The sequence below is a fragment of the Papilio xuthus genome, unplaced genomic scaffold, assembly GCF_000836235.2.
Source record: "Papilio xuthus unplaced genomic scaffold, Pxut_1.1 DF826938.1, whole genome shotgun sequence".
In the NCBI taxonomy this organism is placed as follows: domain Eukaryota; kingdom Metazoa; phylum Arthropoda; class Insecta; order Lepidoptera; family Papilionidae; genus Papilio; species Papilio xuthus.
In genome coordinates this window covers 4,755,873-4,770,883 of record NW_013531711.1, presented here as the reverse complement: position 1 = coordinate 4,770,883, position 15,011 = coordinate 4,755,873, and the positions used below count along the sequence as shown (strand labels likewise).

Here is a 15,011-nt window from a genome sequence, read left to right as displayed (position 1 = left end):
ATATAGATATTATATCTGTTTTAAATATTAAAGTTTTTGTGATAATATTTTAAATAAATAAATATTGTATTCGATTAGAGTAGTACTTTCAGACTATGTACATAGTCTAATATGTCTAGCTGTCTGTATACATATACATAGCCCTGGACAATATAGCCCTAACAAATTATATACTATTTAAAGAAAAGTTTAATAAGAACGAGTTTAATTAAAATCCTTATTACTATAGTTTAGGAAATATTTTGAAAACACAATTAAATCGTTTCTATTTTTTATTTATTGCGATGTACAAAACAATATATTACGTAGTTCTCTGGCATATAGCAATTAACGTCAAGCATCAGCTCCAAGACTAATTACGTGCAATTTTAACGTCTGTGAAATACAGAAAAACAGTACATTTACGATGTTTTAAATTATCTGTCATTACGTGACGTTAACAAAAGCTATTCGTTTTGATCTTAAACCCAATTTGAGTCACGAACTTGTAGAAATAAACATCATTTATAGAAAACTAAAATTCTAATTAACTAAGCGACCACCGCAATTGAATTGTTAGTCATTGAATTATTATTAGTAAGTAACCAAGACTGTGTAGTCAACCATCCCGAACTGGGCCAGCATGGTTGACTATGGCGTTGTCACCCCTAAATTACAGTAGGCCCAGAGCCCCACGGTGGGGACGTATAATGAACTGATGATGAATGAAGAGTACCGTCCCATCTACCTTTTATTATCTTGGATTTTATTTGTAAGATCCTTTCTGCTACTACGGATAAAAAGACATAGAATGAAACAAACATCATGTTAAAACTTTATATACTTTTTGTCTAGTCATTATGTATTTTGGGAAGCTGTGATTCATTTATAATGATCATTACATCCGTTAAAATCTAAATTGTTATTTAAATATCTTATAAAGATTATAATCACAAAAGATACTAGATATGATAAATAAAAATTTATTAATAATTATATAATTGCAATGTTATTATAATTTTTGATACAATGTAATAAAATTTAAGTATATAAAGCTTGTCCCAAAGTTAGATGACAACAGATTTGTAAAACATCGATCGAGATGTCTTTTGTAAAATTGGTTATTTGTTTCTCTTTCATTGGTGGTGCTTTGGTAAGAACTTTTACAAATTTTATAACTAACGTATTTTAGTTTCAAACATTCTCCTATTATAATTATTTATTTCAAAACCAAAGAAATTCATAGCAATCTTTCGGGCAACTCAATAGTATTCAATAGTATTATTATTTAATTGAGCTATCAAGTTTTTGGTGCATGTTGAAATAGTTTTTGTGTTAAAAATATTTTGCAAACTAACGGAAACAATTATTCGCGCTACCCATAATATTAAGTTCTGACACACTTTGTGTAAATTAAGGTACATAACATTTACAATTGCAGAACAACTCGTTCACAATTACATGAGAGTAGAAGATATCGCAACAAACTGCCTAATGTTAAATAGCCGAAAAATTAAAGTTAGACCAATAAAGAAAAGAATGGAAACACTATGTTCATTTTGTAATTCTACTACTAAGTTACTATTGCAATTTCTTATTTATAAAATAAAAAATATACCGTACATATAAAAGAAAACAAATTACATTTACAGAAGGTATCAATTAAACAAAGAGCCAAAAAAAATTGGCTAACAGGAAGAGGCTCAATTGATGCTGTCTCCAGCTTATAATTAGTCCGCACTGGTTTTCTGCCTCCCCTAATTACTTCCACTTCAGTAAATTTTATTATATGCACAGGCTCGCACCGAGGCTGAAGTGAAGGAATTCTTCTTGAAACAAAGCGTCGAGTGCACCAAAGACCACCCGGTGACCGCTGAAGAAATGACCATGCTCAACAAACACGAGCTACCCGATAGCAAGAATGCACGCTGCCTTTTAGCTTGTGTCTACAGAAAAACTACATGGGTAAGTTGGTTTTTATAATCTTTTCATCTAAGCATCCCTAAGACCTAAGACTTCGTAAGGTAAACGATTAGTCATCTCTATGCAACGGCCAGCTCTTTGACAGTGTGTGTGAGAGGTACAATTGTTCTAGATTGTTACTAAATTATGAGTTCCCAAACAAAATTTGTCTCGAATGATGTGAAGATTTTTTTAATTAATGCACATTTTCAGATGGATGAAAAAGGAATGTTTATGAAGGAGAACGCATATAAACTTGCACAAGAAAAGCATCCTGAGGACAAAGCAAAGTTAGAGAAATCTAAGGAACTTTTCGAATTGTGCAGCAAAGGTACAGAATTATTTAAAACTAACATTCTACCCCTAATCCTGCCTCTATGCGCAGGGGCGATTCTTTAACGCAGCTTAAAAACTCTACGTTGGCAGCTCTCGTGAAAATGCATATATTCTAATTGATAGTGTTTTGACGCGGGATAAAAAAGCGCCAACCTTTTTTTTGGCCTGGATTACCGAGCTCTGCTCGGTATTTTTTTTTAATTGTGTTTTTTGGAAATTATATTTAAGTACGAATTACTAATAAAATGATGAAATATGAATAAAAATTTTTGATCTTACCGATAGAAATAGTTAAGTTTATGTTTAAGTTGATTATCGATAAAACACGAATAAAATGACATTTTCTAAAAATGATTCCTAGCTAGATCGATTTATCGCCCCCGAAACAAGAGACTGACACATACAAGAATTGCTCATTTAAAGATATAAGATAACGATGTTATTTACAGTAAATGAAGATACTTTTAGTGACGGCGAAGAAGGCTGCGAGAGAGCTGCAAAATTGACTAAATGTCTTACAGAAAATGCTCCAAAGGTACATTTTTATTTTATTCCGACGTATGATAACTCGTTGCTTATTCCAAGTATTTTGTGAGCCATATATAGTCGTTTTCATATATCTTGGCGGCTCTTAACTTCGCGTGAGTCGTTGCGCAGAACACAGGTGTGTTAGGGTGTAAAAGGACGCGAAAAGGCACAGCGTAGCGTGCAGGTGACCTCTTGCTTCCAAGATATTTGATAAGAACTATAGTGACTATAACTTTATTATATTTGGATTATCCTTAATAACAACTCCTTTTCTTTCAGATGGGTTTTGAGCTAGATTAGTAAGAATAGAAAAACAAGCATTATATAATGTCATACTTAAAAGGATGCCCCAACAACTGATGTATATTTTTATGTGTACTTTGGTTTAAATAAATTATTTTTATTAAAAAAAATGTAACAATAAAACTCATTGGCAATTAAACATTGTTTTTATTTACTCAGCAGACATAGTAAAAACATATACATGTGTTGTCTTACAAGTACAGAATAAAAAATATATCTAAGAATATGCACGGTTATGTTTGGTAAAAATATGCAATGACACTTAACTATTTCCGTATACACAATTACAATATGTGCAAAAAAACATGAGAGGTGCGACACCCCCACCATTTATTTCACAACGAAAACTTTTGCATCATTATAAGAATGCCATCATAACATCATAAATTGCATTTCATGTTTTCATGCACTTCTCAAATTAAATATTTAAAAAAAATATTCTCGTTTGAAAAACTTGAGCGAATTCTATATAACACATGTAATAAATATCAGTATAAAGTATTATGTTTGTTCTTATTAGAGTTAAATTAAAAAAGAATAACACAAATATTTCAAATTTTTACTTCAGACTTTAAAAAATTCACAACCACATACTGAACAAAAACAAAAGAAAAATGTGAATATATTTAAAAAGACAAACTAAGAAATTATTAAAAGAAATTAGTATCTCTAATACATAAGTATTGCTATCTTAAAAATATCAATATAACTCCAGAGCTGCAGTGATATTTGTATTCGTCCCCACTGATCTCTATAAATGGATAGGCGATTTCTTGTAAATAACAGCTTTAGTTATGTTCCTATATAACCGCGCCTGTTGATATTACGTGACAGTTAACTATATCTGAATCATTAGTTCCAATCCACACCACCGCTACAAACCTCTACCATCAGCGCCAAAATGGCGGTAATGAAATAGGCACAAAATACCACGTCTAATAGCTAGTCCATTTATAGATGTCAGTGAACCTTTACATACTCTTTGACCAAACAGAGACATCAATGTGTAAAGTCGAACCAGGATAAGTAAGTGTCCGCGATTTTTTTAGCTTCTAGATGTTTATCTCTAACCCCAATATGGAGGTCTCGGTTATAAACCGGAAAATAATTCTCGCTTATATTAGTTTTTTACTTATCCAATTCTCGCTCATCCAAGTTCGACTGCATGTTCACAAATCTCACTACAAATTAAATGTGGGTAATAACAATTTAACAATCCAAACACCACTACGGTTTTAAATCATAACAAATAATTAGCATTTAAACATATTCTACGTTTTAAAAAAAATGTGCTATCTGACCTTAATCTGTCAAAATTCTGTAAAATAATGCCAAAAAAAGTTCCTGTTATTTTTTAGGAGCAAAAAATCACATTAAAATTAATTGCTTTTAAAAATATCTATTTTGCCAACGAATCAAATAGACGACAAAATATGGAAGATTTTGACGTATGTAGTAGACAACGTAGAACTACAAAGTAAAACGTAAATTGGTCCAGAATAATTTTATCATATTTAAATATTCAGAAAAGATATGTGTATTAATATATAAAATAGTTATAAAAATATCTAAAAACATTCAGTACGAGCAACGCACAAAATAAAAATTGTGAATTTTGATATTTGGTGACGTAATTTGCCAACATAGATTTATGACGTCATCAAACTCAACTCTCATGTTCTTCGGTTCGAGTAAAAAACTATGATAAATTGGCACAATTATAAGAGCTTCATATCAAATATTTCTATACACAAGTTTTAAGTATTAGACGCATAAATAATTAGGCCTATCGCAAATTTATTTGATTTTGTTTTTAACTTTCTTAATATGCAATCAAACAAAAAAACCTCTGGTTCAACTGGTAAACTTAACATTCGAGTGTTAAGATAAACATTTAAATCTATTTTTTTCCTCAAAATGATGATCCATTATCTATATATAAACCAAATAACAGAAATAGTTGTGTAAATAAACAAATATGTGATTGTAACTTATGTTATATGATAAAAATATTATGTCTTTTTAATACATTTAAAGTGGAGGTAATCTAGACTACGTGCTATTATGCATTTGGTTGAAATTAGATTCTATTATGTACCATGCGCTCAACCATAAACATTATATATTTATTTTCATAAATGTTATCACATGTTGTTTAAACATGATATAAAAACTACGAGGATTTCAAATAAAAAAGAATTATATAAAATTCTTTTTAGCTATTTACAAGCGAAGATTTTGAAAGTTTATATTGCAAATTTACACAAATTTATATTTATCGCGTACATAATATACAAATTAAAAAACTATCTACAATTTCGTAAAAAAATCATAATTTAATAACACTTTTTTAGATGTAGAATTAAAATGTTAAAAATTAACTTTAGACTGCCAAAATTAACAAGTAAATTTGTATTTTTTTTTATTAAAATTTAGATTCCAAATAATACTGCAAAAATTTATAAACACATAAGTATCAAAGTGATTCTTTATAGAAGTTTATACTTACCACAGCTAATCAAAATATAAACGGCAAGAAATGTATGAGATTATCAGTCAATGAGACACAGTTGGAGCACATGGTATGCACTTTGTCTACTCGAGGAGCACAAGTTGACCTTCAAAGGTCTCGTCCCTCTGATGTTATATGCTGTCGTAGCTATTCGGGTCAGGTGACGTCACCGGACCAGCGCCACGAGTCGGCAACTTGAACCCATTTATCATAAACGCCCACCCATCCTGTAATTATAATAATTTGTGAACACACTCATAATATCATAATATTTATTAATTTACCTTAAAGAATGCTTCAAAAAAAATATTTTTTTTAAATAAAAATATCAGTCTAGATACAAAAATAAGAACTTTATTTATACATTTATATAACTGTAGCCCATAAGTCTAATAGAAAAAAAAATATGATTTAGCCTGTGTTTCCTTCAGACTATCTTTTACATCTATGCCAAATTTCTGTGAGATCCACGCAACCATTTTGGTGATATCTTCTAACAAATATCCATCCATCCAACATTCGCAATTTCGATACTAGTAAGAACTAAGATGTAATTACTTTAACAAGATTCGGTAAATCAGTCCAGAAACCCAGGTTGGGGATTACTTCAATGCCAGTTGCACCCATTAAGAACTTCTTTGTACAAATTCCGAGTACGAGGTAGAATACGACGAATGAAAAGAAAATTATTAGCAACGTTGAACCAAACGATCGGCCTGGCTCATCAATTTTTGCTAGACAGGCATTTCTTGAATAGAACCGTAACACCTGAAAAGGATAAACAAAATTAGTTGCAATTGTTTTTTTATTTATAACAAAGAGTAAGTGTCCATGATGATGATGTGTATAGTGATTTAAATAGTGTAGTGACTACATAGACCCATAGACAAATGCAAAAAGTTAAAAGGGCTAAGTTGACTAAGCTTGCACGGAATATTCCCTCCTAATCTACCCTTCTCCTACCCAAGGCACTATGCCTTCAAAAGGGGAAGTGGACTAAAATTTACCTCTGGCATTAGACTCATCAAACAACGCTCAGAAATACTTCTACACACCTGTCATTATGTGGTCATGGTATTGTTTTTGTAATTTTAAGGCAATATAACTATAACTTCATAAAAATATTCTCTATGTAACAAAAACAATATTATTATGAAGTAGTGAGCTCAACAGAGCTGCAGGCTAACTTCGGAAAAACATTTTGACAGATACAAATCTATTAAAGCAAAGGAACTACAGTTTATTAGTTAATATGCATTAATAAGATCTCTGACGATATAGCCATCGTGATATTATACTTACAATATTTTTAGGGTCACCCAATGAATCTACTATAAGTTTATTTTCACCTTCAGCACAAACAAGTTGGACAATTGTTGATCTGAAATGATAGAAGATAAAAATGAATTTTTTTGTATCCTCTTATTTTCTTTGAGAAAACAGAAGCAATAGTGTCAGTGAAATGTCAGCTAAGAGCTTATGTCATTAATAAAAAGGTTTTTTGTTTTAATTAAATACTTACGAAGGCCCATTGTGGTAAATAATTGAAGAACCATCAGCAGAAAATTCAGTATTATTTGATGTTCCCATATATTCGTAAAGACCTTCGTCAAATACAAAAGTCCCCTTGGTATTATTTAGAGTTAGATTCTTTTTATATCGACACAACTGTAATAATTAATGGAAAAAATGTTAATATTGACTTTTTGAAATATCTGGGCAGCTTGGAACATGAAGCACTACCCAGAAAAATTTTAGAGGTAGCAGGATACGGAGAGATGCTGGGCGAAGGCACTGCAAATTGTGCATTGAGATTCAAAGCACCAAGATATTTGAATAAATTATAATATTTTTATGATTACCATTAATGTGACTGAATGTTTAAAGTCAAATCACACAAACAATGCAATATTCTAATTCTCTCACGGGCCTTTAAAATTATAGACAAGTGTTTTTTTCTAAATTAATTTCAAACCACTCTAACAAATAAATTTATACTTCATAATGATATCCCATATAAGATGTTTTGGTCGTGGAAAGTCACAGAAATATTTTGTAATTACCCTAGATGCATGGTTAATAAAAAAGGATACTAAGAGTTTGTGACTCTAAAAGTAAAGTTTGTTTCTGGACATTTTCAAATTTTTATTTGTAGACTCTATACATTTTCTTCCTTTATAATACCAACATAAAATTAAATATAAATATTTCACATTTCGGGCCATATATTCAATCTTGTAGTATGAAATAGAGGTGTAAAATGTTATCTGTGTTCACTATTTATTAAATTAACAAGCATTAATATCTATTCAAGGTGTTCTACTACTGATAGTGGTTAGACTCATATTGGGCAATGGATTACCATATTTCGTAACAGATGAGTCCATCCAATTAACACGATTTCTAAGACATGTTACAATTCCTATACCCTCATGTTTATTTAAAAATACCAAAAATTGTAAAGGAAATGTTATCATGTAGACAAACCGGGTTTGGTAAATATAGAGTATTTAAGATGTACTTACAGACAATGACGTTGTACACGTGTTATTTGCGACTGATTTGTTTATTATTGGCAGCGCATCAAAGCAGGGATGATATAAGTAGGTACTAAAAGTATATTGAGATTCATCAGCGTTGCTCTTGAAAGTATCAACTGAATAAAATGTACTCTTCACAGCTAACGATAAGTCGATGCCGGTGCCATTGGAAAATTCACAAACACAAGAACTTTTTTTAACACATACATCTGCGTGAGTCAATGGATACAAAAGAGAAAAATAAATTAGCGTACAAGTAATAATATTACTTCTTTTATACATTTTTGCAAATGAACTTATCATGTATGCTTTTCTTGATGACGGTGATGGACAGACAAAACAACATGACATATGACAATCGAAATGTCAAACACTCAGAAATGACAAAACCTACTTTTTTTTCCACAGAGTAAATTCTGTATCTATAAATTTTCAAGTGGTATGAAAGATAGAGCAACACAGCCTTTGGCACTTTACATCAACTTTACATCATCATAACATTGATTTTATTTTATAATTGAATGGAGTTTTTAACTTAACATTTTAAAATAAATACTTTGATATTTGTTTCCACTGTTAAAATAAACATTGTTCACTGTATTCTTAATTACTTATTAAGAAATTATACCTCTTCACTGTGAATTAAAATTGGTGGTCACTAGAAAATATAATGGCTGATAAAAAGAAAAAGATTTTATTTACAAAGGTTGCACACTTTAAATGTTTGTATGAATTGATATTTTCAACAAATTATAATAATTATTATTACCTCTAACTTCAGGAAGCAGCCACAAGACGACCAATGATATTAAAGTCTGATCGTGATCGTGGTCCTTCACAGGACCAAAACAAGGACAAACAGGAAAAGGAAAAGCAACCTACAATAATTTTAAAGACACGCGAACAAAATGCACCCAGGGAAGAACGCCCACAAAGTCCTAAAGCTCAGACATCTGAAAGCGATGGATATCATCCACAAAAGATAGCTCAAAATGAAAATAAGGACAAAAAGATTGTTGGTACGTATTTTTGTATAAATAGTTTACTTCATGAAGACTCAAAATAAAAAGCAAGTGATTCTCCAAGATCAACTTATGCTCTTTCCCAGAATTTATTTATTAGAGGATATTTACTAGTGTTCTTTACAAAAAATAAAATGTATATGTTTTATATTATTCTTTATTTAGCTTTTTCAGAATAATATGAATTGAATTGATAACATCCAAATCAGTTTTTTTCCATACAGAATCAAAACCTACACCTACATTGAAATTAATGTCAAATCCGATCAAGTTATTGGATGAAAATTTGGAATTTAGCCAATCTGCATTAAAGTATCTACAGGATTGTAATACTAATTATTTAGTTGTTGGTATTATGGGTATGTAATAATTTATAATCAATCACATATAACTTCATTGATTGCTTATTGCTGAGTCGGATAAGGAAAGATAGATGATGATAGGAAGTGTTAATAGCGAAGAAACCCAAAAAAATGTAATGGGTTGTGCTATCCTAAGTTTAATTGTGCACATAATAATTAATGATATAGAAAAAACTTGCACAAAAGATTTCATCATCAGCTTTTGTCTATCTACTGCTGGACTTTCTCAATGCCTCTCTTAGTGTGCTCTGCCTTCCATATTTAACAAGTTCCATGCACATATTGAGTTATTGTTTAAAATAAAATAAAATAGCCTTTATTGCTTTACAATTTTTACAATTTATGATAGTTATACATGCCTATTAACTAAAAAACTAAATTAATTTAAACAATTCTACTAGTATTTAAATGATCGGCAACTTGTTTGTATTGAAAAGCTTGTCAATTGACAAAGGCCTCCTCTAAAGATTTCCAAGTATTCCTATCTCTTTGCTAAGCGGATCCATAACGGTCCAGCTATTTTCTTAAAATCATCTTCCCATCTTTTGTTTTGTCTACCTCTATTTCTTTTGCTATCTCTTGGATACCAATCTGTTACTAGCTTATTCCATTTCTCTTTGTTTCCTCTTAGCTTGTGTCCCGTCCAACGCCATTTTAGCTGTCTGTAGACTGTGTGTGCATTTTTAAACTTTGTTTTCTTTTTTATTTCTTGTAATTTCACTCTATCTCTTCTTTTTAGACCTAAAATACTCCTTTCTATTGCATTTTGACAAACTTTTAATTTAGTTTCTTGCACTTCTGTTAATATACTTCTGTTAATATTGTTGTTTATTAAAAATTAAATCTTTTTATTCCAGGGACACAAAGTGTAGGTAAATCAATGATATTAAATTTAATTGCACAGAATACACCTTTACCAGATCTTTGCACAGAAATTTTGAAATCTCATGACTTACCTAACACAGAAGCAAATGATGTTGCCATAGAAAATCAAATGGAAAATTTGAATATTGCAAATACCTCAAATGAAACAAACAATAGTTTTTTCAAATTTAAAATGCAAGATATAGAACAGATAGAAAGAGGTGCTCATTGTACTAGAGGTAAAATTTATTTATTGCTTTTATTTTAAGACAACTCTGTCTGCGCAGAATTGAAAAAAAATAACAAGTAACCTATGTCTTCTTCCAAATTATGTTCTGTATGTATGTCAAATTTCATCATGATCCATTTAGCCATTTTGTTGATACCTTCCAACAAACATCCATCCATCCATCAATCCATCTAAACATTTGCATTAAGCTGGCCATAAGCATAACTTTTAAAATTATTTTTAACATGAAATTTTAATTTATTCCAGGTGTGGATATGTATGTAACAAATGACCGTGTAATATTATTGGACTGTCAGCCATTATGGTCACCCTCTCTTATTGATGAATCGAACAATGTAGCAATGAACCCGAGATGTGCTAACATTGTGACGGTTGATTGCTTGGAAATTGCATCATTCTTAATGTCAATATGTCATGTGTTGATAGCTGTGCAGGACTGGTTTGCAGATTATAACTTTTTAAGGTAATTAATTATCCAATATCACTATTTATAAACTCAAAAACCTTTTTAAAATTTATGCTTCTATCACTATGTACTTACTGTGTTTATGTTTTAAAGTTTTGAACCCTATCATTTTTTAACTTTATGATTTGACAAACAGTGTATCACTTGACTAAAATGTGGATGTTGCTTAGTTTTTTTTAAATAAATTTTTAGTCCATTATGTCAAATTTAATCATACTATAATAATATTATAAATGCGAATGTTTAGATGGATGGATGTTCGTTTGAAGGTATCTCCAGAATGACTAAACATATAGCGATGAAATTTGGGATAGATTGACAGAATCTGGAAGAACACATAGGCTAATATTAAATTATTTTTCAATTCCGCGCAGACGGAGTCGCGAGCGACAACTAGTCTTCTATACACCTAAGTTGTATTGTAATATAATAGAACAACTGCAACTGTCTCACGATCCATGAGTCACTAAAGCAAAAATCACTATGTTACAAATACCATGTTATTTCAAACTTACAATTATAGATTTATACAAACAGCTGAAATGTTGAAACCAACATTATCAGCTTCAAGTTCAGTGAGTGTGCCCACGGAAGGCTCGGAGTCATCTGGTGATGGAGAGTGGCAACCACATCTGTTGTTGTTACATAACAGATGCCAGCTTGAAGACTTCACGCCTAACGCTGTGAAGACTATGCAAGATCTTTATAGGTAAGTGAGCATTGTTTTAACTTTCAACAGTTAAATACTCATAAACATATATGACTATTGACCCTTTGTCCATATGTCCATGTCCTTGTCCATGTTTTCTTCCACACTATATTCTATATCTGTGTTAAATTTCATCAAGATCTATTGAGACATTCCGGAGATACTTTCTAACAAACACCTAACCATCCATCTATCGCAACTTTTGCATTTATAATATTATAATAACACACTGGCACTACTCTTATGATCGATCCCAACAAACAATAATCTGTAATCCATTTGCTTTAAATTAAATATTTGGATCAACCGCAAGGATTGGTTCTTGCCAAATAATGTCATGTATCCATTCTCTATTTAAATCATAATATGCTTTCAACTTTAAATTTCTTCACAGCACAAATTAGCTAATTTTATAAAGATACATTATTACAATTGTCTTTGATGTTTCACAGGAAAGCATTTCAAAAGTCAACATTGCAGTTAAACTCCGGCATGTATATGTACAGTGATACAAATAGAAATGGTCTCCATGTGGACCAAGTGTGCAAAGGTTATAACATAGACAATTGTGGACCGCCTATCAATTTGTTCCTCCTTCCAGAGATTTATAGTGATTTTGGTAGGTTATTAGTACATATTTCCTTACATTTCTTTATTACTTACAAATATCTATTATTACAAAAATTGAAAAAAAAAGGAATACATTTTTAAATCGCTATAATGAAGTATAAAATTTTTGACAGATGACAGCCCGGTCTTGACAGTAGCACCACCTAGTTTATAGTTAGAGATTTAAGTTTTTCTCCCCATTTGCGAGTGTAATTTTTTTTTTAATTTTATATCTGTAAACATTTTATAACATTACAGATAACAAAGATATATACCGAGGTCACCCGTCATTTGAACAATTAGCAAAGAGACTTCGCTGGCTTGTGCTAGGAGCAAACAGACATCAGATAACAAATGTACCAAATCTCTCAGAAAAAGGCTGGTTCCAGTTCTGCAACAAAGCTTGGGAAACAATCAGAAAATGCACATTCTTCATTGAATATGAAAGATTGCTACCTTGAACCATTAAACGATTTTTTCTTAGATAAAGATGATTTTATTTGGTTGATGAGGCGGGCAGTCCCTTGTAAATAATAAAAGTGTACAGTCAAAAGAATTTATTAAAGATAACACGAGATGTATTGGACCCAATAAAGATTTTATAAACTTATATTAAATAGTTTCATTACATCCAGTAAGTAAGTGCTGAGAGAAGTAAATCATACAACTAATGTTATCTAACCAACATTTTTCGGTTGTAGAATACAAGTTAGAAAGTATATCATTAATTTTAATAGAAAAAGTATTGAGTAGAGGAAATGGTTTCTCCTGATGAGTCTGGTTTCGAAGGACCAATACGAGCACTCCCTTTGACTAAAATAGTTTAATGAAAAAAAAACGATAAGAAAGGAAAATATACTTTTTCCTGTGGGACGGAAAGAGTATCTTTTCACTGGTATACACTGTTAATAAGAGGTTTACGGCGTTGCTCCGGAGGTTTATAGGCGTGTTGATAGACGCTCGCCAGCCGCCAGTGCTCCGGGTAGCCCGTAGCGTTCGCATCCCGCCAGATACTGAACGGGGGCGCTAATGTCGGTATCGTGTACGATTTCTTTGTGTAAGGATGACGCATCTTAGGCATCTTTACGTTCTTCGAATCGCTCGAACTCACGCTCTGCACGGAATTAGGATTCCCAGCCTTAAATGCGAACTTGTAGTCCTCCTTTTGTTTCGGCACTTGCAAAATTTTAGCACCGTTACAGGAAAAACAATGCTTATGTTTGACATTATTCGAAGAATCTTTTGAATGTTTTGAAATCGATTCATTCGGTGAACTTTGGTGTAATTTGCCCTGAGCTAGTGGAGTTTTATCGTATGATTCCAAACTGTTTCTTTTTTGAGCGTCAACATTATTATTTTTCTCGTTGTTTGAATTCCAGGCGTCTTTTACGTCTTGTAATTTATCAGGTCTTTTGCCATTAGAGCTTCTGTTGGCAGAGCTCGGTGTGCCACAACCGTGGACACCGTCACATTTGTTGTTTCTGACGGATGTTGAAGAAGTTTTTCTACTTGAAGACCTCGATTTGATATTATCACTAGCATTGTGCTGCGAACAGTATTGCACATCGCATGAATCCTTGCGTTTCTCTTTCGTCATATCTTTTTCAAAGTATGGAACCGGATGATGTCCTATATCTTCCGCGATCCTATTCTTATTAAAAATCGGGACAGAATGACTGACTGCATTTTGAATATCTTCCTTTGGAGTGTGTACCATGGTGAACACAGCTGGTGCCTTAGAACCGTTAGACCCATCGATATGTTTAGGCGGCGAAGGTTCTAATTTGACATCATCGGGTCTAAAATCCCAGCATATTGCGAGATCCATAAGGGACATTGGCTTTTTGTATTGTCCTCCTAAATCTAAAGCGGACGTCGATGGACGCTGTTTTCTTTCCTCAACTTCGTTTTCAGATTTTTTGGGGTCACAAGTCTTAGGTCGATGGACGCGCATTTTGGTGCAGCATGTGGGTCCTGAAGCTCCGTAACCCTTCCATCCAATAGCGTACGGCTTGACGACTATATCGGAATCTCGATGCTCCCCTACTTTAGTCAAATGACGGTATCCTAACGTGTCAGGCAAGGGCTGATGCTCTAAGTTTCCAACGTGCATTTTCTTAGCAAACTGAAAATTTTGCGACACATTCACGTACGGAAGTTTTGGGGTTTCGCTCTTTTTTTCATATTTCATAGTCGCACCGATTTGTTCATCGTGCTTTGCATTTTCCGCAACTTTTCTCCAGAAATGGTCTGTTGGATCGTCTCTAGGTCCGTGTATTTTCTCAAGCGAATCATTTAATAGTATATCGTAGCTTTCATGTCTATTTTTTGGATCTGTTTCAGAACCGGGGACATAGGGACCATGTCCATCGCTGTCCACTGGTACGTTGGTATCTGCTTGTAATCCTAAAGGGTCGTCCTCATTGCGTTCGGAAAGGATATCATGAGATTCCTTATCGGTATTTACATTCGCGTTAATATCGTAATCTTGATCCTTTGTACAGACATGTAAAAATTGGTTTAAAAGTAAAGTATCAATATGTATTTAAAACAAAACATTTTAATAAGT

The 15,011-nt window shown here is 32.1% G+C and overlaps 4 protein-coding genes across 5 annotated transcripts; 2 read left to right on the top strand and 2 right to left on the bottom strand.

The window, feature by feature from the left end:
• Positions 1–1,072: 1,072 nt before the first annotated feature.
• Obp4 (odorant-binding protein 4) lies at positions 1,073–3,136 on the top strand. Its single transcript, XM_013317581.1, has 5 exons — positions 1,073–1,132; positions 1,777–1,944; positions 2,155–2,272; positions 2,727–2,812; positions 3,085–3,136. The coding sequence occupies exons 1-5, from the start codon at positions 1,082–1,084 to the stop codon at positions 3,103–3,105; spliced, it is 444 nt and encodes a 147-aa protein (XP_013173035.1). The 5' UTR covers positions 1,073–1,081; the 3' UTR covers positions 3,106–3,136.
• Positions 3,137–5,504: 2,368 nt separating this feature from the next.
• On the bottom strand, positions 5,505–8,515 carry LOC106121703 (uncharacterized). Its single transcript, XM_013317471.1, has 5 exons — positions 8,146–8,515; positions 7,143–7,288; positions 6,923–7,001; positions 6,179–6,388; positions 5,505–5,847 (listed from the first exon to the last, which is right to left on the bottom strand). Exons 1-5 carry the CDS (start codon positions 8,509–8,511, stop codon positions 5,752–5,754), a joined length of 897 nt encoding a protein of 298 aa, XP_013172925.1. The 5' UTR covers positions 8,512–8,515; the 3' UTR covers positions 5,505–5,751.
• A 161-nt stretch (positions 8,516–8,676) lies between these two features.
• Positions 8,677–13,280, top strand: LOC106121701 (protein SMG9-like). 2 transcript variants are annotated; one of them, NM_001312766.1, is given in 8 exon segments: positions 8,677–8,866; positions 8,942–9,179; positions 9,407–9,541; positions 10,402–10,647; positions 10,905–11,121; positions 11,648–11,833; positions 12,286–12,452; positions 12,701–13,001. In NM_001312766.1, coding segments are annotated over 8 exon segments (1,428 nt in total). In that variant the 5' UTR covers positions 8,677–8,830; the 3' UTR covers positions 12,904–13,001.
• Positions 13,281–13,315: 35 nt separating this feature from the next.
• LOC106121702 (uncharacterized) lies at positions 13,316–15,009 on the bottom strand. The gene has a single exon (XM_013317470.1). It carries the CDS (start codon positions 14,631–14,633, stop codon positions 13,332–13,334), a length of 1,302 nt encoding a protein of 433 aa, XP_013172924.1. The 5' UTR covers positions 14,634–15,009; the 3' UTR covers positions 13,316–13,331.
• Between the last annotated feature and the right edge of the window lie 2 nt (positions 15,010–15,011).

What these genes read in the sequence shown, in the direction of transcription:
- Obp4 (XM_013317581.1), top strand. Translation starts at nt 1,082, where the DNA reads ATGTCTTTTGTAAAATTGGTTATTTGTTTCTCTTTCATTGGTGGTGCT. An exon ending in CTTTCATTGGTGGTGCTTTG is followed by an intron (nt 1,133 to 1,776) that starts GTAAGAACTTTT and finishes TTATATGCACAG; the next exon opens with GCTCGCACCGAGGCTGAAGT. An exon ending in TTACAGAAAATGCTCCAAAG is followed by an intron (nt 2,813 to 3,084) that starts GTACATTTTTAT and finishes CTTTTCTTTCAG; the next exon opens with ATGGGTTTTGAGCTAGATTA.
- LOC106121703 (XM_013317471.1), bottom strand. Translation starts at nt 8,511, where the DNA reads ATGTCATGTTGTTTTGTCTGTCCATCACCGTCATCAAGAAAAGCATAC. An exon ending in CGTGTACAACGTCATTGTCT is followed by an intron (nt 7,289 to 8,145) that starts GTAAGTACATCT and finishes TAATTATTACAG; the next exon opens with TTGTGTCGATATAAAAAGAA. An exon ending in ATTTACCACAATGGGCCTTC is followed by an intron (nt 7,002 to 7,142) that starts GTAAGTATTTAA and finishes CTATCATTTCAG; the next exon opens with ATCAACAATTGTCCAACTTG.
- LOC106121701 (XM_013317468.1), top strand. Translation starts at nt 8,831, where the DNA reads ATGGCTGATAAAAAGAAAAAGATTTTATTTACAAAG. An exon ending in AAAAGATTTTATTTACAAAG is followed by an intron (nt 8,867 to 8,941) that starts GTTGCACACTTT and finishes CTCTAACTTCAG; the next exon opens with GAAGCAGCCACAAGACGACC. An exon ending in AGAGATTTATAGTGATTTTG is followed by an intron (nt 12,453 to 12,700) that starts GTAGGTTATTAG and finishes ATAACATTACAG; the next exon opens with ATAACAAAGATATATACCGA.
- LOC106121702 (XM_013317470.1), bottom strand. Translation starts at nt 14,633, where the DNA reads ATGAAATATGAAAAAAAGAGCGAAACCCCAAAACTTCCGTACGTGAAT.